At 41.1% G+C, this 27,552-nt stretch overlaps 1 protein-coding gene across 1 annotated transcript in view; it reads left to right on the top strand.

Annotated features, from left to right (window-relative positions):
* Nucleotides 1-1,063: 1,063 nt before the first annotated feature.
* The window catches only part of LOC117484026 (potassium voltage-gated channel subfamily B member 2-like), a 112,457-nt gene continuing 85,968 nt past the window's right edge, over nucleotides 1,064-27,552 (top strand). The window contains exon 1 of the mRNA XM_034132433.1: nucleotides 1,064-1,717. Within this exon, the coding sequence (XP_033988324.1) occupies nucleotides 1,136-1,717 (582 nt within the window). The 5' untranslated portion in view covers nucleotides 1,064-1,135. The remainder of the gene's footprint in view (nucleotides 1,718-27,552) is intronic.

Below are 27,552 nucleotides of genomic sequence, written 5' to 3'. Positions count from 1 at the left end.
CAGAGGGGGATCCCGGCTCCCTTTCAACCCTCTACTCCCCCAAGGAACAAGAGGAGTTTGCATGCAAAAGGTGGTTTATCTCGGCAAGGTGAGAGAAACTGTTTTTCTGTGTCAGTTTCTGGACACTTTGAACACACACACCATGTGGCAGATCTCACGCGTTGCGGGTGCAGCTTGTTTTAAGACTGATCACCATACGGGGTTGGATTTATTTAAAAAAACTACAACAGAAATCGCGTAACAGGTCTGCAAGGCTTTCAGATTTATAGGACTGCAGAACAAGTTAGGAGGAATGGATTACTAATGCGATGCAGCTTTAAATCCAACACACTCCTACTCACTCTGTCCCATTTGCATAGTGAAATAGTCTCTGTAGTGGCCAGTGTTTGCTACAGAGAATCAGGCAAAGTAAAAACTGTTGCATTCAAGAAAATCCTCTTATCTTCAGTGAACTATGATGTTAAGCCTTGCTTCTAATTAAAATGGTAACCTGCCACAATAAATGATTAAAGACTCCAATATGTGCAACTTTTTATATCATTTTGAGGACTTATCCAAGAGCAAAGGGCATATCAATCATTCAGTTCAAATTAAAAATCCTTCACAGTGGCTTTTTTTTATGTGCAAGAGGTTACATTTGTCAGAAAATGTGATTAAAATGACCTAAAATGTATTCATTTAATCAAATAATAAGAACACTTGAATGCATTTTGAGGTTTATTTTGGTTCATTTGCTTCCTGAGTCCTTCTCTGAGCGATGGGACTGCATAGAGAGCAGGTTTCCCATCGCTTCACTACACAGCAGTGCAGTGCAAAGCAAAGCAGCCATATTGACTGTTAAAACTAAATCATTGATTGTGCCTAACACCTCCCTGCGATGAAATGATCAATGACGCTGTGCGGCTGTTACTGTTTATGACTGACAATGTTAAGTAACAGGTGTGTCCGGAAAGTGATGATATCTAGCCGCCTTGAAAAATGCTGAACACTGCAAAATGTTAATCTCATAAACTGTCTCTTTGTTTCCTCAGCCATGGAGGGACTTCCCTAAAGAGGATCCAACAGAAATCAACATTCTTGGGACTTTTTTATTGTTTAGTTTTTTTAGAGTAACATCTCCCCCTTTTCCATCACCATGGCTGAGAAGATTGGACAAGGGTTGAAGTCCTCGAGCATCAGGTCCAACTCTTCTCTTCCCCCCGAGCCCATCGATATCGTCCGTATCAAAGCAAGGTCTCGCAGAGTTCGCCTCAACGTCGGGGGGCTGAATCACGAGGTCTTATGGCGAACTCTGGACCGATTACCCAGGACTCGCCTCGGGAAACTTCGAGACTGCAACACCCACGACTCCCTGATGGAGGTGTGCGACGACTACAGCCTCAACGAGAATGAGTACTTCTTCGACCGCCACCCGGGAGCTTTCACCTCCATCCTGAACTTCTACCGCACGGGGAAACTGCACATGATGGAGGAGATGTGCGCCCTTTCCTTCGGCCAGGAGTTGGACTACTGGGGGATTGACGAGATCTACCTGGAGTCCTGCTGCCAGGCGCGATACCACCAGAAGAAGGAGCAGATGAACGAGGAGCTTCGCAGGGAGGCGGAGACGATGAGAGATAGAGAGGGCGAGATAGAGTTTGATAACACCTGCTGCCCCGACAAGAGGAAGAAACTGTGGGATCTCCTGGAGAAACCCAGCTCCTCTGTGGCTGCCAAGGTAAGAAACCGAGACAGGAAGTGTGATCACGCGCCGCCCCCATCTCACATTCCCCGAGCCCGGATCATAACACATTACAAGCACACCTATTAAAGGCCTGTACTCCCACCTGTAAGAGATATCCATGGGTTCATGCGTTTGAATGTTAAACAGGCGTGCACTGTACGCTCATCTGAGGCCATCTGTCTGACTATGTCTTCTTAATAGCAACAGTTGATGGATTAAAATAGAGAAAGCTGCAGTCTTTGGGTTCCTGTGTGTGTGTCGTAATAGCAGAGAATGAAGTAGATGTGAAATCACGGTGAAGTCAAATGGAATCACTGCAGGAGCTAGATTTAGACTCGATTTGTTTTGACAGAAGTTATTGGCTGTGTCAGCTTTCTTTGCCGGGATGAAATATGTCGATGTTCACCAGTTAAGCCTCTTTTCTCGTGCAGTGGAATTACATGTCAGTGTTGAGCTGTTTTCTCATGAAACGTGGACAATAACCGGGGGGTTTTCTCTCACACGTAGTACACAACAGCAGATAGACTTACTGGAAATATGATTGGTTCAGATGAGGTGTGGTGCTTGGGCAAAAAAGCCATGACACGGATTTCACCTGTGTTAAAGAACCGGTTGTTAATTTGGTTTTAAACAACAGAGTCTCTTTCTGTTACTTGATTTTGCTGCAAGGATTTGGACAGAAGTTGTTGAATCTCCAGGTGTTTTTGTCTAAATGTCCCTTCTTCTTCAACCCCTGGATATTTGTTTTCTTTTGGCTTCACATTAGCTGCGGTAGAAACCTTATCAAAGACTTGCAGTTGCTTGCAGTGAATTCTCCGTACTCTTTTCACACATTGGACGTCTCACAGCCTTTGTACTCGGGAGCTTTCCTATAAAATCTGTCTGAGGTACAATCCAAATTATTCTGGCATTTGCGTTTTCTTATTAATGCATAGATATTTCCCAGATTGCTGTGCATGAGTGTCAGTGAAATGATTGGATGATGACGTGTTTTGCAGGTGCATCAATGAAAACGGTTGGTTCTGGTTTTAGTACATGACGGCTGGTCAGCATTGTCCAGTATGTCCTGGTGATGACATCTATATAACTCCTCCTCCTCTTCCTCCTCCTCCTCTTCTTCATCCCAACCCCCCACTCTGAATCCTCAATTAGTGCGTCAACCTTTACGAAATCCAATCACTGGTAATTTAGCTTTCCTCTCCTCTCCAGTGTCCTGGTCTCATCATCGATGCAGTGCAGGGATTATATTCCCAGTCAGAGGGTCATAAACACAGGGTCCAGTGTGTGTGTGTGTGTGTGTGTGTGTGTGTGTGTGTGTGTGTGTGTGTGTGTGTGTGTGTGTGTGTGTGTGTGTGTGTGTGTGTGTGTGTGTGTGTGTGTGTGTGTGTGTGTGTGTGTGTGTGTGTGTGTGTGTGTGTGTGTGTGTGTGTGTGTGTGTGTGTGTGTGACTGTTGTGCTGCTGTACATGTGTTGCATTGTTTCGGCTGGTTTGGAAATCCTTCAAGATTTAATTTCAGACCTCTGGAGCCTTGTGCTAAATTTACAGCGTGGTAGTCAGCTTTCAAAATGACAAATATATTGTAATGACTCTGACAACATATGGTTCAGATGGAGGAATAACAACTAATTTAGTAATTTATGACTTGTTTTAGAAATGTTTCATGCTAAAAAAGTCATAAAATGCCGTTTTTAGCCTCTCTAAAATGGAGATTTCACACTTTCCTTGGGTAAATATATCTGGGGTTTGGATTGACAGAAAGACATCCCTTAGGACTTGGATATTTTTGACTATTATCTAACTTTTTTTACGCTTAAAAAGACTAATCAATAACAGGAGTGAGTTGCAGTTCTGATGATATGCCACTCTTCTCCTCCTCCCTGTGTTAATCCTGGCTTGTTTACACTAAATCAACGAGTGATTTGTGATTGACAAGAACCCCGCCTCAGCGTAATAATTTCATCCCGCCTCCAGCTAGGCGAGAATCAATTTGAAAGAGGCCACCGATATCTGAATTAAGTCAAACTGGGTGACAGCAGCACGGTAATTTGACACGCCGTGTGATATCTGAAGTGATTTACCTCCGATCATCCTCCATTACTGCTGACCAGAGGTGGGAAACAATACATTATCCAGATGAAGTATCGAACAGATCGCTCTCCGATGGTGGGAAGTAGTGGAGTACAAATACTTTGTTACTGTACTTAAGTACATTTTTCTGGTATCAGTACTTTACTCCACTACTTATTTTTCTGACCACTTACATTACATTTTGAACACAAATACCTGTACTTTCTACTTCTTACATGTTGAACACAAATACCTGTACTTTCTACTTCTTACATGTTGAACACAAATACCTGTACTTTCTACTTCTTACATGTTGAACACAAATACCTGTACTTTCTACTTCTTACATTTTGAACACAAATACCTGTACTTTCTACTTCTTACATGTTGAACACAAATACCTGTACTTTCTACTTCTCACATGTTGAACACAAATACCTGTACTTTCTACTTCTCACATGTTGAACACAAATACCTGTACTTTCTACTTCTCACATGTTGAACACAAATACCTGTACTTTCTACTTCTTACATGTTGAACACTAATACCTGTACTTTCTACTTCTCTCATTTCCCAAACAGGCTGGTTCCTTTAGTTTGAATGTGTGTTTGGTGGCGTGATCATTATTATTTAGAGTCATTGCGTGCCTATTGATTTGAACACGATCCGTGTATCCATCATTTCCTGGTCTTCTCTAAAGAAGAGGGACCAATGAAAACGTTGTCATGTTGCCGTTGTTCAGCATGGAAACATTCATTAGCTAACAATGACATTATTGTTCTATTAATATAAAGGGAGGTCAGGTACTCTTTAAAACAGCTGCTAGTTATGGGTACTTTTTACTGAAGTACATTTCAAAGCCTCTTTACTTTTACTTGAGTAAAGAAATGTAGTCAGTACTTCTAATTTTACCAGAGTATTTCTAAACACGAGTATCTGTACTTCTACTTGAGTAAAGTGTGTGTACTTTTGCCATCTCTGCTGCTGACCTGTTCACTTTGGTTTTGGGGGAAGCCTGTGAAACCTTAAAGGGAAATCCCACCCTAATTCACATTGACGTTTTGCTGAGTGCTCGACGAGGAGAACTTGGAAGTGACTTCATGTCCAAGCCCTCTGAACGCACCGAGGTTATCCACAGCTGAGAGAACATTTGGAAATAGACTGCCGGGGCCCATCTGCTGTCAAATAGCAGCTCCTCGAGGTCAGGGAAGCCTACTGTATAATGGGGGCACTGAGAACCCTTGAAAGCCCTTGACCAAAAATAAAATGCCATTACTAGTCTGGAACACAGCAGTGCGCTTTCATTCAAAGCAACCTGAGCCCTTTGTGCAATGCAATCACTGCCTCTCTGCTGCAATCAGATATAACAGCCAGTTATTCAGCTCTGGAGCACCTATGGCGCTCTCTGCCCTCAAAAGAAATGTTAAGCACAAGAGCTCTGACATTTCTTTCTCAAGGGTCAATCAAGCTACCTTTACAATCATCAGTAATAACGCTAGTGCACGCTTTGGGAGTTCTGAGAAGACCTCACGCAACGGAGAGAAAATAGGGCGGAAACTAGACATTTCTTCCTCAGATTAACGGTTTATAAAATGTCCGGAAACGGTGAAAAATGTCCGTCCAAGTTTCATCAAAATCCACGGCTTTAAATGTCCTTATTTGTCGGATAAGATTAAAAACAGATTTCCATGAAAAATAACTTTGAATGAAAAATCTAAAGTGAGGTAAGAGAGAGATGAAAACAGGGGCTTTGTGTTTTATCCATGCATCCAGAATCATTAAATAAACTGCATTGAGTCAAACGAGGCGGATTTATCGGACATTTTGAGCTTCTTTGGTCGTTATTTGATTCCTCTCAGACACTAAGATAAAATAAGAAGTATTTATTGATCGCAATTTGGGAATGTGTTGTGTTGCAGCAGCAGAAAAAGGCATGGCATTGTACAATAACAAATTAAAAGACTAGAAATAAACAAGAAAGTAGAAAATATACATGTTGAATTACAAATGCACTTTCACAAAATATAAAGCAAGTTATTATATATGCATGTGAGGGATGGAATATTAAATATTAAATTGAATACAAATGTCCAAGAGAAGCTATGGAGCAGAGATTTGTTATACAACGTTCTCAAAGGCTTTAAATGTCCTTATTTGTCGGATAAGATCAAAACATATTTGCATGAAAAATTACTTTTAATGAAAAATCTAAAGGGAGGTAAGAGAGAAAAAGGTGAGGAAGGGGGGGAGAGAGGATGATGTAAGAGTTCCAGTCATGAAAGTCACGCCTCAGGATGCTGAGCTGGATCTCTGCAAACCTTTCCCCATGAATAATGAATGAAATGGTCATAATAAAAAGGACACGGGCTAATGCAAGGCTTCTCTGTGTTAGTGTGGACTCTGGGTTGAGTGTGGTTATTAAGTCATACTTGAGTCATAGGTGCGTAGAGGCAGTAAAAGACTTGGAGCCTCTTGACTTAAAGGTCACCTTTTATGCAAAATCCACTTCCTCATGTCTCTTCTACATCAACATGTGTCCCCTCTTCTTCATGTCTCTTCTACATCAACATTTGTCCCCTCTTCTTCACGTCTCTTCTACATCAACATGTGTCCCCTCTTCTTCATGTCTCTTCTACATCAACATGTGTCCCCTCTTCTTCATGTCTCCTCTACATCAACATGTGTCCCCTCTTCTTCATGTCTCTTCTACATCAACATGTGTCCCCTCTTCTTCATGTCTCTTCTTCATCAACATGTGTCCCCTCTTCTTCATGTCTCTTCTACATCAACATTTGTCCCCTCTTCTTCATGTCTCTTCTACATCAACATGTGTCCCCTCTTCTTCATGTCTCTTCTTCATCAACATGTGTCCCCTCTTCTTCATGTCTCTTCTTCATCAACATGTGTCCCCTCTTCTTCATGTCTCTTCTACATCAACATTTGTCCCCTCTTCTTCATGTCTCTTCTACATCAACATGTGTCCCCTCTTCTTCATGTCTCTTCTTCATCAACATGTGTCCCCTCTTCTTCATGTCTCTTCTACATCAACATTTGTCCCCTCTTCTTCATGTCTCTTCTACATCAACATGTGTCCCCTCTTCTTCATGTCTCCTCTACATCAACATGTGTCCCCTCTTCTTCATGTCTCTTCTACATCAACATGTGTCCCCTCTTCTTCATGTCTCTTCTACATCAACATGTGTCCCCTCTTCTTCATGTCTCTTCTACATCAACATGTGTCCCCTCTTCTTCATGTCTCTTCTACATCAACATGTGTCCCCTCTTCTTCATGTCTCTTCTACATCAGCATGTGTCCCCTCTTCTCCATGTCTCTTCTACATCAACATGTGTCCCCTCTTCTTCATGTCTCTTCTACATCAACATGTGTCCCCTCTTCTTCATGTCTCTTCTACATCAACATGTGTCCCCTCTTCTTCATGTCTCTTCTACATCAACATGTGTCCCCTCTTCTTCATGTCTCTTCTACATCAACATGTGTCCCCTCTTCTTCATGTCTCTTCTACATCAACATGTGTCCCCTCTTCTTCATGTCTCTTCTACATCAACATGTGTCCCCTCCCCTCTTCTTCATGTCTCTTCTTCATCAACATGTGTCCCCTCTGTGGAAAGAGACACTGAAAGTTTCAGGAACAAAGATTCTCTCTCTTTTTGTCCTGATCCATTTCTATAAAAACCTGTCTGAAAATGAGCGGATCAGATTTTGGCCACTTGATGATGTCATAATGATGTTTTGTCTTGTGTAACCATTAGCCAATCAGCAACCAAGGTAACCCCCCCCCCCCCTTATCACCTGAATCTCCTCCTAGAGCACCATTGAGTTATTTTTAACCAAATCTCTCTCAGAGGGGCGTGGGGAGGGGCTCCTTATATAGGGGTGTCAAACTCAAGGCCCGGGGGCCAAATCCGGCCCGTGACTTCATTTTATGTGGCCCACAAGAGCTTGGAAAGAATATAATATGTTTATTATACGGTTACTGTACATGCCGATTTACAGAAGCACGTTGCCCATAAACTACATGTCCCACAATGCATCTGAAATAAGACTTGTTTCTCAGAATCAGAATTTTTTTCTTCAAAATATTCCTTTTTTTTCAGAATCTGACTTTTATTTCAAAATGTCACTTATTTATTTTTTGGATTTTGACTTTTTTTCTCCAGAATTTGGCTTTTCTTTTTAAATCATTTTGTGACATTCTCACTGAAGAGACTTGCAATTATTTGCCCTAGACTTCTGCTTTCAGACGTAGTTAATTATGAAGTTATGACCCTATCTGATAATAATACAATGCAGAGGCAATAATATAATATAATACATTATTTTATATATATTAAATATTTATATATATATTTTTATATAGTCTTATATATAAAACCGGCCCTTTGAGTGCAACCATGATGCTAATGTGGCCCGAGATTAAATTGAGTTTGACCCCCCTGATCTAAAGTAACAGACAGAGAATCAGCACTTTGGAAACAGGGCTGAAACAGAGGGGATTATGGGATGCTGCAATGATCTGTTTGGTGTTTCAGCCAATCAGAGACAGGCTCTGGATATATCTGAGACCTGTGATATATTGATGAAAAACAGTATAATAGGGGACCTTTAAATGCACTAGTACTCACAACTCAAAGTGTAGGACTTCACTTGGAGTCGCTTGACTTAAAAATACTTCATTAAAATATGTCAAAGTGTGTCATGATTTCATAAATGTCCCTTTAGTTGCTCCATCAACTAATGCTATTAATTCCCCAGCATGACGTTGACACTTCTCTGCTCTCTTCTATGCTCTGTTGTGATTGGTCAACAGCTTAGAGATGTCCCGCCCCTTAGCCTATCAAGTACAATATGTTGAAGCGCTAGCCAATAGGAGTGTTCCATAGTGATGTCACAATGTTCTAGAAGTAAAAAAAGGAGTCCAATGGGTAACTAACTGTATGACACACTATATAACCCCTCGGCCCTCTTCCACCTAGCTTAGCACTTTTTTACTTTTGATATTATCTTTACTTGCTTGTAAAGCGATTTGAGCACCAGAAAAAGCGCTATATAAATAACATGTATTACTATTACTATTATTATTATTATTATTATTATTATTATTATTACTACAGGTAAGGGGAAATATGGCCTCTTTAGAGAACGAACGTCACTTTATTCAGCTCCAGTTGGAAGAAATGGCAACAAAGATATTTTTGTTCTTGTACAAAAACTCTCGTCAAAAAGCGAAATTCCACAAAGCTTTGGTTGAAATTGGGTTCTTTAGGACTCCAAACTAAATTCCTAGGGCTTAGTACTTTAGACTTGAGTGCAAAGACTTGCTCGTGACTTGCAGAACAAAGATGGGTCCCATTTCTTTTAGTGTGTGTCCGGATGTGATGCCTCTCCTCTGGGCTCTTGAGTGTAAACCTACAGGCGCTTGCAGTTGAAAACACTTAGTTGGATTTCCATCACTTTGAAAATACAACTACAAAAACAATTTTTCTTAAGTGCTACATCTCTGCTCTGCTCAGTTTATAGCCGCCGGTGAAGCGCCGTCATGTGCTCGAACATTATATAAGATTAGAGTGGCACTCTTGTTTATAGAATACAGGAGATGGATGCATTGTTTTGTAACTGTGGGCTATAATTTCTATTAATCCAGCAGAACGTGTCATCCTTGATATTGAGCCAGAAGGATTTGTGCTGGCCTGACCCTCTTGTGTTTACAATGAGTCACGGTGTAGTCGTACAGCAAATACACTTAGCACAAGTTCATAAAAGGAAGCCATATCCAAATTACTGTAGTGCTGTAAGGAGCTTGAATAACACAGGCTTCTGCTTTTGTATTTTCCTGTAAATGTGTAAACATCAGTGCTGAATAGACGGCTCTTTTGTGCACGTAATGTAGTCTGTAATGTGCTTTCTTTTCTGTGCTCAGATGAGATCAATATGCAGCGAGAGTGTAATAAATATCAGGACTTCCCCGCACAATTAGAGAGAGTTTCAACACATGAATCAGGCTGTGTGGTGGATACATATTATTTTTTGCAAGAGCAGCATATTTTTGTTTTGATTTGTGTCCATGCAAAGCTTCTAGATCAGAAACACCCCCTCCTTTTTATTCACTTTAGAGTCTGCTCGCTCTGGGAAAATAATGGCCGAGGATTCAGAGCATCTTAAAGAGATCAATGTTTCTACTCGCCAGACATTTCAAGTTGTGTTTTCTATGGGTCCTTCCCCCCCCCCCCCCCCCCCTGCATGTCCAGCCTGCTCCTAATGTGGAGGAGCACCATTACTCTGCCCTTTATCTAATAATCTAGTCTAGCTGGTGGGAATGTGGAGCTGTGGGCCTGCAGACTCGTGCTGTTTGTCCTCCTACGCTCAGAAGCAGCCAAACTCAGTCCACTGCAGACTCTGAGGATGATGATGAGGACACGATGGCATTAAACAGCTCTGTAACACACACTTTCACACAAAGGCATATCAAACTATTCTGTTTCCTTGATTACAGCCGATAAGGATGATGGGTTTTTAGTACGGTCTTGAGCAGAGGTGGGAAGTATTGGAGTACAAATACTTTGTTACTGTACTTAAGTACATGTTTCTGGTATCAGTACTTTACTCCACTACTTATTTTTCTGACGACTTCTTACATTTTGAACCCAAATACCTGTACTTTCTACTTCTTACATTTTGAACACAAATACCTGTACTTTCTACTTCTTACATGTTGAACCCAAATACCTGTACTTTCTACTTCTTACATGTTGAACTCAAATACCTGTACTTTCTACTTCTTACATGTTGAACCCAAATACCTGTACTTTCTACTTCTTACATGTTGAACACAAATACCTGTACTTTCTACTTCTCACATTTCCCAAACAGGCTGGTTCCTTTAGTTTGAATGTGTGTTTGGTGGCGTGATCATTATTATTTAGAGTCATTGCGTGCCTATTGATTTGAACACGATCCGTGTATCCATCATTTCCTGGTCTTCTCTAAAGAAGAGGGACCAATGGAAACGTTGTCATGTTGCCGTTGTTCAGCATGGAAACATTCATTAGCTAACAATGACATTATTGTTCTATTAATATAAAGGGAGGTCAGGTACTCTTTAAAACAGCTGCTAGTTATGGGTACTTTTTACTGAAGTACATTTCAAAGCCCTCTTTACTTTCACTTGAGTAAAGAAGTTTAGTCAGTACTTCTACTTTTACCAGAGTATTTTTAAACACGAGTATCTGTACTTCAACTTGAGTAAAGGATGTGTGTACTTTTGCCATCTCTGGTCTTGTGTTGTATTTTGCAAGGTTATGGGTTAGGGGTTTCATGAAACGTAAAAGGAGGATGTAACATGTGCCAAGGGAGAAATCATTACATGTTGGAGTGGATCCGAATCACTGACTAGATACAGGCATTATTTTCCACTTATGGAAACGCCTGCGCGGAGTTCTATGATCTCTCTGTGCTCTTCCAATTAATTTCAGCAGTAGTGACATTAATGCAAAGTTTTAAATGTAACAGGATGTGCAAACTAAAGCTTCCTGTTGTTTCATATCTCTGCAGACAGACACTAACTCGCCATCCTTTCAGGAAGCATTTGGCCTTGTGTGTGTGTGTGTGTGTATTGATGTCGTTTCTGAAAGTGTGAGAGTCAAAAACAAAGAGGCCTTTAGTCAGCGTTAAATCCAGACTCCTGCACGGCGTTCGCCCTCAGGTCAACTGTTTCATTATCATCCTTTCATCTGTGCATGGATTGTGGTCCGTCTTCAGGAGGATAGATCGATGCGCATTGGCATTTTATGGAAGAGATGTTCTCAGTCTTCGCTTATTTAGTGAAAAGTTGCCCAGTGCACGCTGACATTGATGGATGAAATCAGATTCTGGGGTTTGTGGGTCGTGAGCCTGTCTCGCACTGCAAAAATGTAAAATCTTGCCAAGTATATTTGTCTAATATCTAGTATGTCGTTACACTTGATACAGTATAAGACTTAATAAGTTAAGTCTTGTTTTTAGACAAGGCATCTTAAGCATCTTTTAAAGTCAAAGTCTCTTAAACACATCTTATTTTACAGGAAAATCTCCACTAACTAACATCAGAAAGCTGAACATGTCTGAGCATTTCTGGATTTTTTTGTTACAAATTCCCTAATTCTGGTCAAATATAGTTCAAAATAAATTCTCCCAGCTAAATACAAGATCTCATTTATCTAATCATCCCATCTTTACTTTGAGAAATCTAACCAAGCCATTTTGTACTTGTTCTATTGGCAGATGTGTTCACTTATTAAAAGAGAAAACACCTTGTTTTTATTATACATTTACTTACTTACTGTTTTTAAGTCATGCTGATAACAACCAGATATTATTATTCTACTCTTATCTGGCCCTTTGCCATATAAGTCATCAGTATGCATTAGAGCAGAGGAGTTGTTTAGGTGGACTTCTCTCTCCTGCAGACACACGGTTACATAAGCTTTCAGCGGCCTCTAATCACTGCAGCCTAGCATTTAGGAAGCAGCAGCACCTAAATCCTCTTTACCCTGCGATCATAATCAGATAAGAGACAACCTCCTAGATTATAGGTGACATGAGTTCTTATAGTCGTGCAGCTGCTTCATCATCTGGATGTCGAACACTTTAACCCTTTCCACCTCCAGAGAGCACCTGCATCATCAGGATTATCTTAAACTGAGATCAATGGTTTCAATAAGGGATGGTTATCACGCAATGCAAAGGGCAGAGAGGACGGTAAAGGCCTGCAGTGTCAGATTTTATACTCCAGCTGTTTGATTTGGGCTGATTTGATGTCGAGACTAAACAGGAAGTGGCAGGTTTTAGATACGATACGATAATACTTTAAAGGTAGGGTAGGTAAGTTTGAGAAACCGGCTCGAGATACACTTTCTGTTATATTCCATGGAATGCTCTTAACATCCAGATACCAATGAATATCTTAAGTGCTTTGACAAAATATCATCTGTGGAAGCCGTAATACTGTAAAAAGCACGACCAATCATCTGAGCCGGCCCGGCTAAAATAACTGGATGGCCTACCTGCCTGTCAGCCTTCCATCTGTGCACAAACTTATCTCGTGCCCTCATTGGTCATGTGCGCGTTCATGTGTGTTGGAGGAGGGGCTCTGTAAGGAAGTGGCAGATTTTCTCCGGTTGTGTATTTTCAAATTCTAGCGATCTCGAGCTGGTTTCTCAAACTTACCTACCCCTACCTTTAATGGTCAGTTCAAGTCTGAAATGCTCCTTGCATCACAGCAGCTCCATGTGTAACATCAACAGACAAATATCACGACACAATACATGAAAAACTAACAACAAACATTTAACATAACAGCACGATCAGTGAGAGAACAGCTGCTCAAAGAGCCTTCAGCGTGCATTTGATCTGGATTCAGCTCTGTGTTCACTGCGAGGATTGAGAAAGATACTCTTTAATAACACTGGTTTTGCATGTTTTAGGATCTTGAGATATTACATGTCAGATATCTTACTTGTAGCTCAGTTTACACTCATGACGTAGCTGCATGTTCTTTAAGATTGTTGGTAGCTATACCTACGAAAAGTCAAGAACTGTGACGTTTGAATACCAACCAAAATCAATTTGTGGCTCCAGAAATATCTGACTTTCGCGGAGGAGACAGCTCCTTGTGTTGCGTGTGAAGTTACTAACCAAAACCACATAAACCAAATACCTTAATTGCTTAAAAAGTGGTTGATTCATGTGAAAAAAATAAGTGGATATCATACTCAACATTGTTAGAGGAAAGATTGTTTGGGTGCATTTGATTTCTGATATATATATGGCACAGCTAAAAGACAACAGGATGATTAAATCAGCAGTTCATATCATAAAAGCATTTTTCTAATTCAAAAAGCTTCTGAATAATATGTAATAATATCAGATTATCTCTGTGTTTATGACCGGATCACATTTGTGTTTTTACAGCAGCGGTTTCACCAGGTCATGTTTTAAATGACGGGAACACTCAAAGTTGTTGAAGACAAACCAATCCTTTAATTGAAACCACGTCATGTTTTAATAATTCCAACCAATCTCTCATTGATTAATGTGAGCAGCCTCTCCTGTCCTTTTGCTTTGCTTTGCACAAACCTCCCTCTGCTGCTTTCTTTCTTTCACTTTCATGATTAGCAGAGAGGGAACTTTGCATGCAGAGGAATTACAGTCTGGACGCAGTTTTAGCAGGCTTAGTGCACTCACCATGCATGAAGTAAATCATGAATGAAGACATCATTAAGTGAAACTCATGGACCAAGACCTCTGTTACTCAGGGATGGAAACAACAGGCGCTCTGAAAGTCAGCAAGACTTCAGGCGGATGAGAGAAATTCATTTTAACACCACTATAAACAACATGAGAGCTAATGAGAGGCCAGATGGTGCGAGAGGCCGGAAACCTCATTAGCATTTCTACTGTCAAACACCCCCACATCTCCACAGTGGACTCATCCACTATGGGCCGCTGCAACTATGGATTATTTCCTTAATCTGCTAATCCGTCAATTATTAATCAAGTCATTATTCAGTGTTTAAGTTGTTGATTTCCCAGAGGAGGGATCTTCAAATTGTTTGTTTTGTCCAACCGACAATCACAAAACCCTTAAGAGGTCTTAGTAAGAATGAGAAATAAGTATTATGTTTTATAATTTAGATGCAAGAACTAGAGGGCGTTTGGCTTGAATAATGACTTGATTGATTCATAAATTATAATTGCTGTCACTTAAGGGTATAATATGTAACGTCCCCGCTTTAAAATGTCCGAAAATGACAAGACAAATGTTATATATTCAGCAAAGAACACTTACATAATATTATGTTTTATATTAAAAAGGCTTGTTGGAAAAAAGTTAGCATTTGAAGTCAGTGTCTTCCTGATGTCTTCCTAATTCTCCGCTATGCTATTATTTAGTAGCTAACTTTAATTGTGTGCTGTTTGTTGCAAAGCAGGGAGCAATTCACTATTTATGTGTGCCATAAAACAATGCTATAAGAGCTGTTGGAGTGAAAACACTGTCGTGATGCATGCTGGGAAAAACAAAACGTGAGTAAAAAGACGCTTAAATCTCCATGAAGCTAACGGTAGCTGCACCGTCTGTGGGTTCATGATTACAATACAGGATTCATTGATGATTATTGATTACAGCCTTTGCAGGTGAGCATGATTTCATTTGTTTTCATTAACTTCCTGAGTTGCTAATGTTCTCCTTCCTTCACCTGTCCGTCTTTCCCTGTCTCACCTCGTCCCAAAAAGCCTCAGAAACCGACTCGGAGAGGAAGAGAGACGTCTTCCTAAACTCTCAGAACACCATGGTCTCTATTTCCTGCTTCAGTGAACCCACTTTGCAAAAAGAAACCACACCTCTGCACACACACATTATCACACACACACACACACACACACACACACCACACACACACACACACACACACACACACACACACACACACACACACACACACACAGACACACACACACACACACACACACACACACACACACACACACACACACACACACACACACACACACACACACACACACACACACACACACACACACACGTCTTTATCTGAAAGCCTTCTTCAAATTGTGCTGAGCCAGCGTTCAGTGTGTGCCACAACGCAGCGAATCTCTCTCTCTCACCTCCTCTCCTTATTTACCACCCTCTCTGCCTCCCTTTACATTCATATTTATTTTTCACATCAGCATCTCCGTGCAATCGCCTTTCTCGTTCCCCCTGTCCCCTCTTCATAAAAAATGTCGGTCTTGATATACCCTCAGAGTGAGTAGTGATCCCACGCGGCGCTCCATCATGTTGATCAGAGCCTTCATTGGTATTCATTGTGGGGGGTTTTGCACTTCATCACTCAGGTGTGTGACTTTGTTGGGCTCTCTACTTCCTGCAATAAAAACTCAAACAGACCAGACGCAGCATCTTGTAAGAAACACCATCCCAGGGTTTGTTAACATTTAACAACCTATTAATGTGGCATACCCACTTAACTCAGCTAACAGACGATATGAACCATTTTTACCAAAACAAAACACCAACACCAAGCGTCTAAATCAGCACTCAACCCGTTTCAAACCAGTCTAACAAAAGGGAAATCCTCTGGCAGTCTCCCCTTGACCAGGAGTAGAGGTCTTGTAGTAAAAAAAAAGGGAAAGTGTACTCAACTTCAATTGATTTTGTTGCCTCGGAAAATGCCGTGTTTTTGCGTAGTTTCCATGGGGACCGCTGTGTGCCATGGTGACTTATCGACACCCGGGGAGAAATGCATCGTTATCCAATCTGTGTGTGAGTTAGAGCAGCTGGTGGTTCAACCCCCACAGAAACACCCTGATGCAAATGTAAAGGGGAACACTGACGTATAGTCGCTCTCAAAATGTATGTTTCTCTGCTCAAATATGCCGTTTGTGACATTTTTTAAACAACAGCTCTCACTCAAATCAAATCAAACTTTATTTGTATAGCCCAATATCACAAAACACGGTTGTCTCAGTGGGATATACAGATTAAAAACAAACATTGTATATGATGGAGTTACAGCAAAATGACAAGATAGTGTGTGGAATACAAATAGAAATTAAACAAGACAAAAAAAATACATATTTAATTAATTACCCAACACAAATTAAATTAAATGAATACCATTAAATGCCAGCTCTAACTGACGGCTGTGTTCAAAATGTAGGTCCTCTTAAAGATTTGGATACTCTCTGCCTCTCTGATGAAAACAGGAAGTTGGTTCCAGAGAAAAGGAGAGAAATCACCGGTTATTGAGCAGCAGAGATGAGCTCACACAGTCGTATTCAGTAAGGAGCCGCTGTGATGAGAAGAGAGTGAAATAATAACTTTTATTTGACTTGCTCAAGGGTGGAAGAATCTGTTCTCAGAGCTGGGTTCAAGTCGTAGGAGAGAGAGTTACTGAGCTTAGGAAGGGGTGAAGTTAAGAGAAAAAACTCAGGGTTTCTAAGATGTAAGTAGTACATTAAGAAGAATACTATTCTCTGAGATAAAAGTGGTAGAAATGTTTTTTATTTGGACTTTGCAAGGTAGAATACACCTGAGATCATCCGTGTGTGTATGAACGTGTATTATAATATGTACAACTTGAATTTTAATTGCGACAAGCTGGAAGAATATCTTCTGTAAGACAGCGTTTAGGGCCATTGTGGGTCAAATATAATAATACTTACAGAGCTGAGAGAGGGGTAACGTTCAGAGAAAAAACGTAGGATTTCCAAGATTTACGTTGTGCATTTACGGGAAAAAGACTTTTATGTTTTGCAAAGAAAAACATACATTTGCAAGAAAAATGATTTGTTTCTACTTGTCGAGACACCACATGGCCTCATGTCAACTCTGCAGCACAAAACCAAATCATATTATTCTCTGAAATTTGAATCTGATGTGATTTTGGCCCGGAATCACCGTATAATAACCATCAGTATTGGGACCTTGAGGAGACATTTCCCAGAAATGACATATGGATGAGATGATATTGCACAGATAAGATTCCTCCTCACTGATGCATGCATCGTGTCTGTTTTCCATATGTCGAGTGATGAGGTTCATCTAACCTCCTCGACATGAAAACAAACACTACAAGGTTTGTGTTGATTCATAAGAAGATCAACTCTCCATCTGATCTGAGGCTCAGCAGAAACAGAATCAGAGACTCTCTTTGGTGGAGTGTGTAAGCCATTAATGAAACCCCTCTCCTCTCTGAAGGAGACTCTGAGGACGCTTAAGAGAAAAGAGACAGATAGCGTGGATTAGTGAGAGGTGCAGAGGGGAGAAGACACTTGTTAGGATACATGGTGACGGAGCAGAGATGGCAAAAGTACACACATCCTTTCCTCAAGTAGAAGTACAGATACTCGTGTTTAAAAATACTCTGGTAAAAGTAGAAGTACTGACTAAACTTCTTTACTCAAGTGAAAGTGAAGAGGCTTTGAAATGTACTTCAGTAAAAAGTAGTGGAGTAAAGTACTGATACCAGAAACATGTACTTAAGTACAGTAACGAAGTATTTGTACTAATCTTCCCTGATTGTGAGCACACGTTGTCCTCCTCTTCTTCCATCTCCTCCTCTTCCTCGCCTCAACACTTTTCTCTCGTGTCATCGTGTGGCCGCGCTGCCAGCTGTTTGCTGTCTCCTGCACCGCGGGAACTGACAGAAGAAATGATTATATCTCCTGCTCTTGTTCTGTGTGTGTGTGTGTGTGTGTGTGTGGTGTGTGTGTGTGTGTGTGTGTGTGTGTGTGTGTGTGTGTGTGTGTGTGTGTGTGTGTGTGTGTGTGTGTGTGTGTGTGTGTGTGTGTTCTGCTGAGCCACAGGAGATCCTCAGTGCTGACCACAGTAACTCTGCCTCGCTTAAAATGATTTTATACACCTTCATTTTTCCAATATTTGACATGCATAATGCAACAGATTCATCTTAATACTTGAATTAAAGAGGCCCTATTATGCTTTTTAGGGTTTTCCCTCTCCTGTAGTGTGTTTTTGAGGTTTTAGTGCATGTAAATGGTCTGCAAAGGCTAACATTCCTGTGTTTTAAGAGTATATCATATATATACAAATGTCCACATAAAATGTAAGTCCTTTTTCTCTACTACAACTTTGCCTAAATCACTGAATGTGGTGCACACTCCTCCTCCTCCTCCTGTAACCCAAAAGTCACAGCTTTAATCCCTGTGTGTGAAATATCAGATAAAAAATAATAACTTTATTATGTTCTCTTCACCCCGGGTCGTTTAGTTTTAATCCTCTCCATTCATAAAAGAGTGGGTGATGTGTGCTGAGCTGCAGCCGTCCATCTGTGCGCGGTGAGGCGAGTTGATCGTAATCAGATTATCAGGCACAGGAGGAGAAGATCCGGTCGAGCGAGGGCACGCCGGGAGAAGACGATCCCAGAGCAGGTGACCCGTGTCGGTGTCAGGAAGCAAAGGAGTGACACCTGAAGTGTGTGTGTGCAGGAAACACACTCGTACGGACACTTGGGAAGCCCTGCATGTCAAAATACAGCACGATGCTCCACTTTAGAAACAGAGATGTGGTAAACGTGGCGAATTCAAACACAAGCACACTGTTGTCTTTAGGCAACTAAAGGACTTAAAATATTTGCATTTTAGTCTCTTGCATGTGTGGAAGTCCCATGTTTCTTTGACCTATCAATCCTCAATTTTGTCCTGCACTAAATCTGACTCATAAGATGATCTTGAAGGCAATGTAAAGACTGAAAATGTAGAAACAGAGAGTAGTGAGAGAGGCAAATGAGCCAGGACGCTGCAACCACTTGGCAAATAACCCGCTCCCTATAAGCTTATTATCATTACCTTATCCATCTTTAAACTACATCACCATATACTGCTGCAGATGAGTTTGCATTGCAGTCATTTTAAAGCCCTGCTGTGTCTCATTCAGTTGCTTAAGAGGGAGTTGTGAGATGATCACAGAAGCAAGAATATGGTATTTGAGGAAGAATAAGAACTGGCCTGGTGCAGATAAGCCTCTAGTTTGGAAAATACAGTGGTATGGTTTTTAAAAAAGTAACGTAACTTAACTTAAAATGACTCAAAGTTTGGTTTGTTTGACGCTTTCACCTCCACTCGCCGAAAGCAGACTTTTAAGATGATCTTTATGGCAATGTTTTGGTCTTTAATAATGGATTTGGTCCTCTGTCTTTGGCCAAACATGCCTCTTTAAAGTTTAAAAAATATGAATATCTCTGGTCCTTTTTGTCAGACAAATCGCAGCACACATGTCTCTGTGTTTGTCCCGCTGTCAGAGGGATGTGTCCTCCTTTATTCCAGGATCAGGAAGGGTCTGTCGGGTGTTGACATTTGGCTGAAGCTTTGCCAATCGATAGGATGACTCTCAGGTATTGACCGCTGCGTTCAGGGCCCGTCTGCCTCGTTGTATTTCACAGAACAAGGCTTTGTGTGTACACAACAAAAACTCAAAATCTTGCCCCAGTATATGTGTCTAACATCTAGTCAGAATATGTCTCTACACCTGATATAATTAATGCTAATTACAAGATCTGATTTATCTAAATATCCCATCTTCAAGGAATCTTACCAAGCACATTTTCACTTTTCTATTGCCAGAATTTTGTACTTATTTCGAGTAAAAACACCTTGGAGCAGCATTTCTTCCAGTGTACAGTGAACACCAGCGAGAAGCTTTTACGTTTCTCATGTGTGCTGTTTCACTTTTTACAGCAGCTCTACTCTTTATGTGATTCACCTTCACTGACTCACCGCTGACCGTCTTCTTTTTGACGACCCACATCTGTGCTTTAGGAAATATGTTTACCGCATTTCCTCTGCCCTTAATCTCCCCTCAGTGTCTCCTATCATTCAACCTTGCTCCCCGCCACTTGTTCCTGTAATAATGAACATTTATGGCATTTCATTTACAACGTGTGCTTGGATATTCATTCTCCATCCACTGCTGGCCTCTGCTTCTGGCACAAACCCAACTGAAGACTTTTTAAAGTATCCTTGTTTTGCAATAAATCCCACTTAAGTATGGTGACAGTATCTAAAGGCCGCCTAGCGCTCCTTAGCAAGCCTCCTCCCATTCTTCCGTAATAAATAAGGTGCCTGGAAGTGAATAACAATACTAATGTTGATGGATGAGTGTTGATACAAGGCGAAGCAGTCACGTTCACAGTGTTGCTATTCTCGCCTTTTTGAGTGGTTACTTCACCCGCTGTACAGTAAAGTAGTCCCGCTCTGTTTGGATCACACTAATGCCGCCTTAAAACTGCATTAATGCTCAAGTCATCTCACATAGACATCATAGAGATTAACACTTAGAGGCAGATGTAAACGAGAGCTAAAAATACCAGCAACACACAGAAGTGTCCAGACACGCGGAGAATAAGCGTGAAAGATCAGATCTCCGCTGGTGAGCGTTCGGGAGGAGATTAGTTCTCATTTAGACGTATAGCTGCATTGTGAATGGGCACCGGCTAATGCGGATTATAACGTGAAGCATTAAATCGGATAAGGCGGTGAATCATCCAACCGTGAATTCATGATTCATCTCCTCTGTTATTACTTCAATATGTATTTATTCCCTTTCTCCACATGACACAGCTGACATTCATTTAGCTCAAATGTGTTTTATTTTGTAAAGTGACGCAGTTCCACATGACCTTCTCTGTCTACTTGTGTGTCTCAGAAGGCGTGTTAATTGAATTTTAAAGTAGTCTTAAGCACACAGACAGATGCATTTAAATGACACCAGAAACTGAGAGATAAATGAAAAAGACGGATATAAAAATATCATTTCCCTCTGGCACTTAAAGGACCACTTTCTCTTGTTGGCAGCTGCATCCATCACAAGATGAATATTGATCTGATATTTCTCTGACATGTCGATTTATTTAACGTTAACACTTTTATTTGTTTTGCTCTTGAGTCTGTGAGCTTCTCTCAGGTTCACAGGAATGTTTCTGCAGAAGCAGCGAACACTTTGGCAGAGGAAGGAATGCTGTTTACATTTTATCGTTTAAAACTTTGATAAATATTAATTTTAAAGTGTTTACCATTTCGCCGTGTTTAAGAGGGGCGCCGATTTTAATCTCGGCGCCGTAATTTGTCTCTCTGGACACGAGAAATGTCCACAAATGTCTCTTTTCCTAATTGAAAGCTCAAGTGTGTCGTGAGGATTAACGATGGCGATGGTGTGGAGGTATAAATAATAAATCCAGCCTCCTGTCTGAGGGACTGACGACGGACACACCCCCCCCACCTGATGATGTCCTAATCCCCGCTGACGACACAGACTCAAACACCGTCTAACGAGTTTGTGACGATGCAGAATCAATTAGCATAGCTATCAGATTAGAGCTAAACAGGGCCAGAGGCGAGCTCATTAAAACGGCTGTGTGTTCAGCTCGTCTAACAGAGGCCAAAGCTGCGGCTTAGGGTTGTTGAGGGACACATCGATTCATCTGCAGCGATTAGTTTCTCTGTGTGCCAGATGACGAGGTGGACCATAAGGAAAAAGTGTAATCAATATATTCAGATTACTTTTTGTGACATGCTGTCAAACCATAACAGATTTATCCTAAAACACTGCAGCTCCTCTGAAAGCTATGACACTTTTTAGCTTCTTTTAGCCCGTTGTTTTGATCTGTACTCTTCTACTTTAATGTTATAGTCAATTCTACCCATTTGGAATATTATTTGCAGGCTAAATGTGCATCAAATGGGCCAAACCGCACCTACTAAGTTGTTAAAATGGAAGTAAAACTTAAAATAAAAACACATTTTAAGACTGAATTAAATGTTTTGAACACAAACAAAACAACTTCTTTAAATGCAAGCTTGATAGGGTCAAATAAATCCAGTTCACCTGCCCTTCCTGCAGGACTAAGCCCCTCCCCTAGACCAACCAACTGTTAAACAAATGAATTATCTTACATTTTATACAATTATTGTCAGAACATATGAATCAACACAAGCAAGTCAGATACTGAAATCAATCTGTTAAAACGTTGACATTTTAATTAAACATAAAACGTACCCATGATCCAGGTACACTTGGTATCTCCCGTCAGCAGCACATCAATGGCTGCTGCCTCTATACAGTATATATTCAAAAAGGTCCCAAATTGGGCTCAATAAAGTACTATCTTATCGTATAAGGAAGTGCTGCTGATTAGCTCTGATTCACACCCAGAGACACTTAAAGAGGGGGACATGTGTATACCAAGTCTTCACAATGTCATGTCTGCAATCACGTAAAAGGCTATGTCACACTTATCGACTAATGCTTGTGTTTTTCTCGATGTTACCGCCATCGTTCTCTTACTTTGAGCAAGTGTTTGAGTTGAGATCCGAGCCCCAATGTTTGACCTAACGCTGGTTGTTGTATTGTGCAGACATGTTTAAAATCCTCTCTCTGTGGATGTGCTTCGTTGACGCCGATCAAACAGATATATTTGGGTTGTGTGTGATTGATTTATATGTGATATATAAATGTGTGTTTACATGCAATGTGAGCGTATACGTGTGTCCTGCAGAAACATACAGTGTGTGAGGGCCTTCCTATAGTCCTATGTACAGATTACATTAGTGTGTGTGTGTGTGTGTGTGTGTGTGTGTGTGTGTGTGTGTGTGTGTGTGTGTGTGTGTGTGTGTGTGTGTGTGTGTGTGTGTGTGTGTGTGTGTGTGTGTGTGTGGTATGACTGCAGCACACTGTATGCAGCCATGTAGAACATTGCATGGGCCGAAGCATGCAGTATAAATTCAAGTGCTCTGCAGCGCGCTCCATTTACAAGAATACATTAGATACCATCTCAATAGCAAATGTCAAACACATTTCCCTTCAGTTCTTTGTCCTTTCGATTAAACATGAGCTCCGCTTGAGCTAACGTTGTGCTGAGACAGTTTTTTTTTCCCCATGAATTTCAATAGTATGATAATGAAATCTCCAATCTCATCAGTCGTGGATATTTCCTTCCTTTCTTCCTATCTGGTGGCCCGAGTGAAGCGCCGCTATTAAGGATGAGTTAGTAAGGGAGATGCACTTTGATATGAAATATTGATAACCAGGATATATACTTGAATTGGAACAAAGTGCTCGCAGACAGAGAAGACTGAGGAAGAGAGAGGGGAGGTTTCAGTCTGCAGACGTTAAGATAAAAGCTTATTATGAGGTACAGAGAGCACTGGCTTTGGTTCTCTCTCCACAATATTTCACAGAATGCTTCAAGGCCACACACAATCAATAGTCCCTAAATAATTTCCTAACTCTATTTATTTGATCCGGACTTCCATCAATACTGCTGTCAAATCAGATGATGTTGTATTTGGCGATGTTGGCTCCCCCCCCTCCTCTCTTTTAGTCGAGGTAAATGTTTAATGTGTCCTCTCTGCATCAGAACAGTAACACAAAGCTGTTAGTATGTTCAGTAATCTCCCGTCTGAAGCGTCTCTCCTGCTGAATGTGAACTCTAATTCAACTACAACTCATGTCCTTGGCCCCTATTGAGGCTCTTATTTTGAAATTAAAAGTTTAGTTTGTACGGTTAGCCGATGGGAACGTATCAACACAGATTCTCTATTGATTCCTGATGTGTTTTTGGGTGGAACTGCCATCCTGAAGACGTGATGATTTGGTTGAATATAAGGTTTTTATAGTGGAGAAAACAAAGGGCGTTCACTTTAATTTAATACATGATATTTTGAGAGTATCACAAACATGTCGATCCTGCTCTTTGGGTCATGCTGAGTCTCTTATTTTGAAATTCAAAGAGTAGGTTGTATCTCATAATGTAATGTTAGTGATGTGAATGGATTAGATTCTATTAATACAGATTTCTGGGACATTTTTAGGTCATAAAAGAGTTGAAAGAAGCTTTGTCCGACTGTCATAATAAAATAGAAGATTTAGGTGAATATTCATCAAGTAAAATCATTTGTATTTAATTCAGCTTTTCATAGTCAAGGAAACAAATGAGGCTAATGTTGTTTCAATGACTAGGAGTTTTAAAAATAGGACAATCCTTCTTTCTTATTCTTCTTCTTGCTTAAACATGTTGCTAGTATCTCCATCCTCGGATAAAATGGAAATGTTTCAATATGTAAACTCACTCTCTTGTGATTGAAGGCCATGCTGTTAAATGTTTGTACCTCTGCACCTCTAAACAATGCATCGTGCTGATGGTGCTACAGAGTGTTTGGGTTCACACCGATTACATGACCTTTTCCTCACCGTGGCATTCCTTCATTACGTTGTGTGTGTGTGTGTGTGTGTGTGTGTGTGTGTGTGTGTGTGTGTGTGTGTGTGTGTGTGTGTGTGTGTGTGTGTGTGTGTGTGTGTGTGTGTGTGTGTGTGTGTGTGTGTGTGTGTGTGTGTGTATTTGCATTTAGCTGACTGGGCTTAAAGCGATACGGGACGTTACAAACGAGCCGAGTCAAAGTGTCAGGTTCAGTTTGGGACTGGGACACATCAGGGGATATACAAACACACACATATTCTACGCCTTAAAGGGGACCTATTCTGTAAAATGCACTTCTTCATGTCTCTTCTACATCAACATGTGTCCCCTCTTCTTCATGTCTCTTCTACATCAACATGTGTCCCCTCTTCTTCATGTCTCTTCTACATCAACATGTGTCCCCTCTTCTTCATGTCTCTTCTACATCAACATGTGTCCCCTCTTCTTCATGTCTCTTCTACATCAACATGTGTCCCCTCTTCTTCATGTCTCTTCTACATCAACATGTGTCCCCTCTTCTTCATGTCTCTTCTACATCAACATGTGTCCCCTCTTCTTCATGTCTCTTCTACATCAACATGTGTCCCCTCTTCTTCATGTCTCTTCTACATCAACATGTGTCCCCTCTTCTTCATGTCTCTTCTACATCAACATGTGTCCCCTCTTCTTCATGTCTCTTCTACATCAACATGTGTCCCCTCTTCTCCATGTCTCTTCTACATCAACATGTGTCCCCTCTTCTTCATGTCTCTTCTACATCAACATGTGTCCCCTCTTCTTCATGTCTCTTCTACATCAACATGTGTCCCCTCTTCTTCATGTCTCTTCTTCATCAACATGTGTCCCCTCTGTGTAAAGAGACTCTGAAAGTTTCAGGAACAAAGATTCTCTCTCTTTTTGTCCTGATCCATTTTTATAAAAACCTGTCTGAAAATGAGCTGATCAGATTTTTGGCCACTTTATGATGTCATAACGATGTGTTGTCTTGTGTAACCATTAGCCAATCACCAACCAAGCTAACCCCCCCCCCCCCCCCTTATCACCTGAATCTCCTCCTAGAGCACCATTGAGTTCTTTTTAACCAAATCTCTCTCAGAGGGGCGTGGGGAGGGGCTCCTTATTTTCATCTAAAGTAACAGACAGAGAATCAGCACTTTGGAAACAGGGCTGAAACAGAGGGGATTATGGGTAATGCTGCAATGATCTGTTTGCTGTTTCAGCCAATCAGAGACAGGCTCTGTATATATCTGAGACCTATAATATATTGATTAAAAACAGTATAATATAGTGACCTTTAAATCACAGCATTTCTTTAAATGTAATTCCTCTCTTTACTCCCTTCATCTCTTTCCATCCTTCTGCCTTTCTCCTCCTCTTCTTCCCTTGATGCCAATCCCTTTCTCCTGGCCTCTGTGTGCTTCCTCCCACTCGCCCACCCACTCTGCTCCTCCATCAGCAGATAAAGTGCCCTGCTTCTTACCTTCTCCCTGAGGAGCACACTGAATGTAACCTCCATCATCCCAAACACTGAATTACATTTACAGCTAGTTCATATTTCATGCAATTGATAGTGAATTTGTACTTTTTTTAAGATCCTGTTTGTACCCTCAACCTCTGAGTGAACTCTGCGTGACAAACACAGTCGTCTCACCACCTAATCTGAAATCACAATTTAGGCAAATTAGCCAAGTGAGCCTGCGTGCCATGGGCCTGATCCGGCACAAACATGGAGGGAGAGGCTATCTATTTAAAGTTCAGCTTCCAAGTCAAATGTAGCTCCAGGAGAGTCTGGATATCACTTCATCATCCTGAGTAATCCCTGCTTTGTGTAGCCATGCAGGAGGAAGAGATGTGTTAATAAGCTGGAGCAGAGCAAAGGGAAAACACTGCGTACTCCTGGAGATACGAGGAGTCGATGCGGAGGGAAAGACCGGGCTTTGATAGTGATGGATGGAAACTTGTGTTTTTGCGCTTCTTGATTTTGTGAAAGTTGTCTGGGGTTAAAGCTGCAGCAGCTTCAAAGCAGGCAGAGGGAGTTCTCGCCTCAGATAGCGGGCGTTTAAACACACTCCCACACTGCTGCTTCCAAGAAACTCAGGGAAAGTCATGTTTACTTTATTCCAAAATACACTGCTGGGAAATGTGTGTGTGTGTGTGTGTGTTGCTCACGGTACTCTCTGTGGCTCTGATGAGCTTTTAATATCTGTTTGCTGCAGCGTTTCATTTCACTAAGATATGATTTCATCCTCAGGCCGAATCACCGTGCCGTGGAGCATGTTTATTGCAGCACAGGTGCACAGAACATGTAAATATGTGGATATAAAGTGGCGTGGAGAAAGAGAAGCAGAGAGATGAGATGGTGGGTGGATGGTGAGAGGTGAAGGGGAGAATAATGTGTCCTTCATGGGGTGAGACTGGACAGAAAATGGCTCAGCGAGAAACTAAATTGACTCCATTACAGGAGCAGCGCACCGGAAAGCTTCGGTGACATCAGAGACCCACCCTCAGAGGGGAGGGGGGGGTGTGTGTGTGTGTGTGTGTGTGTGTGTGTGTGTGTGTGTGTGTGGTGTGTGTGTGTGTGTGTGTGTGTGTGTGTGTGTGTGTGTGTGTGTGTGTGTGTGTGTGTGTGTGTGTGTGTGTGTGTGTGTGTGTGTGTGTGTGTGTGTGTGTGTGTGTGTGTGTGTGTGTGTGTGTGTGTGATGCTGCAACACACTGTGGTCACTGCTGCTTTACATGTGTTACACGTGACATAGAGGGGACACCTGCAGTCACTGATGAAATGAATGTGTACTGCATTATATTAACACATACATTTTTATTTAGTGAGTATTATTTTGGTCTATAAAATGTCTTAAAATAGCACAAATAGTCCATTCTAGTTTCTCTAAGTCCACATGTCTTCTGCTAAACGTCAAAAACCCAAACATAATCACATATCTCCATATTAGAGGGTCTCACTCTTGCAGCTCTGAT

Source organism: Trematomus bernacchii, unplaced genomic scaffold, assembly GCF_902827165.1.
Source record: "Trematomus bernacchii unplaced genomic scaffold, fTreBer1.1, whole genome shotgun sequence".
NCBI lineage: Eukaryota > Metazoa > Chordata > Actinopteri > Perciformes > Nototheniidae > Trematomus > Trematomus bernacchii.
Note: the sequence above shows the minus strand (reverse complement) of the source record. Positions and strands in the feature narration are given on the sequence as shown.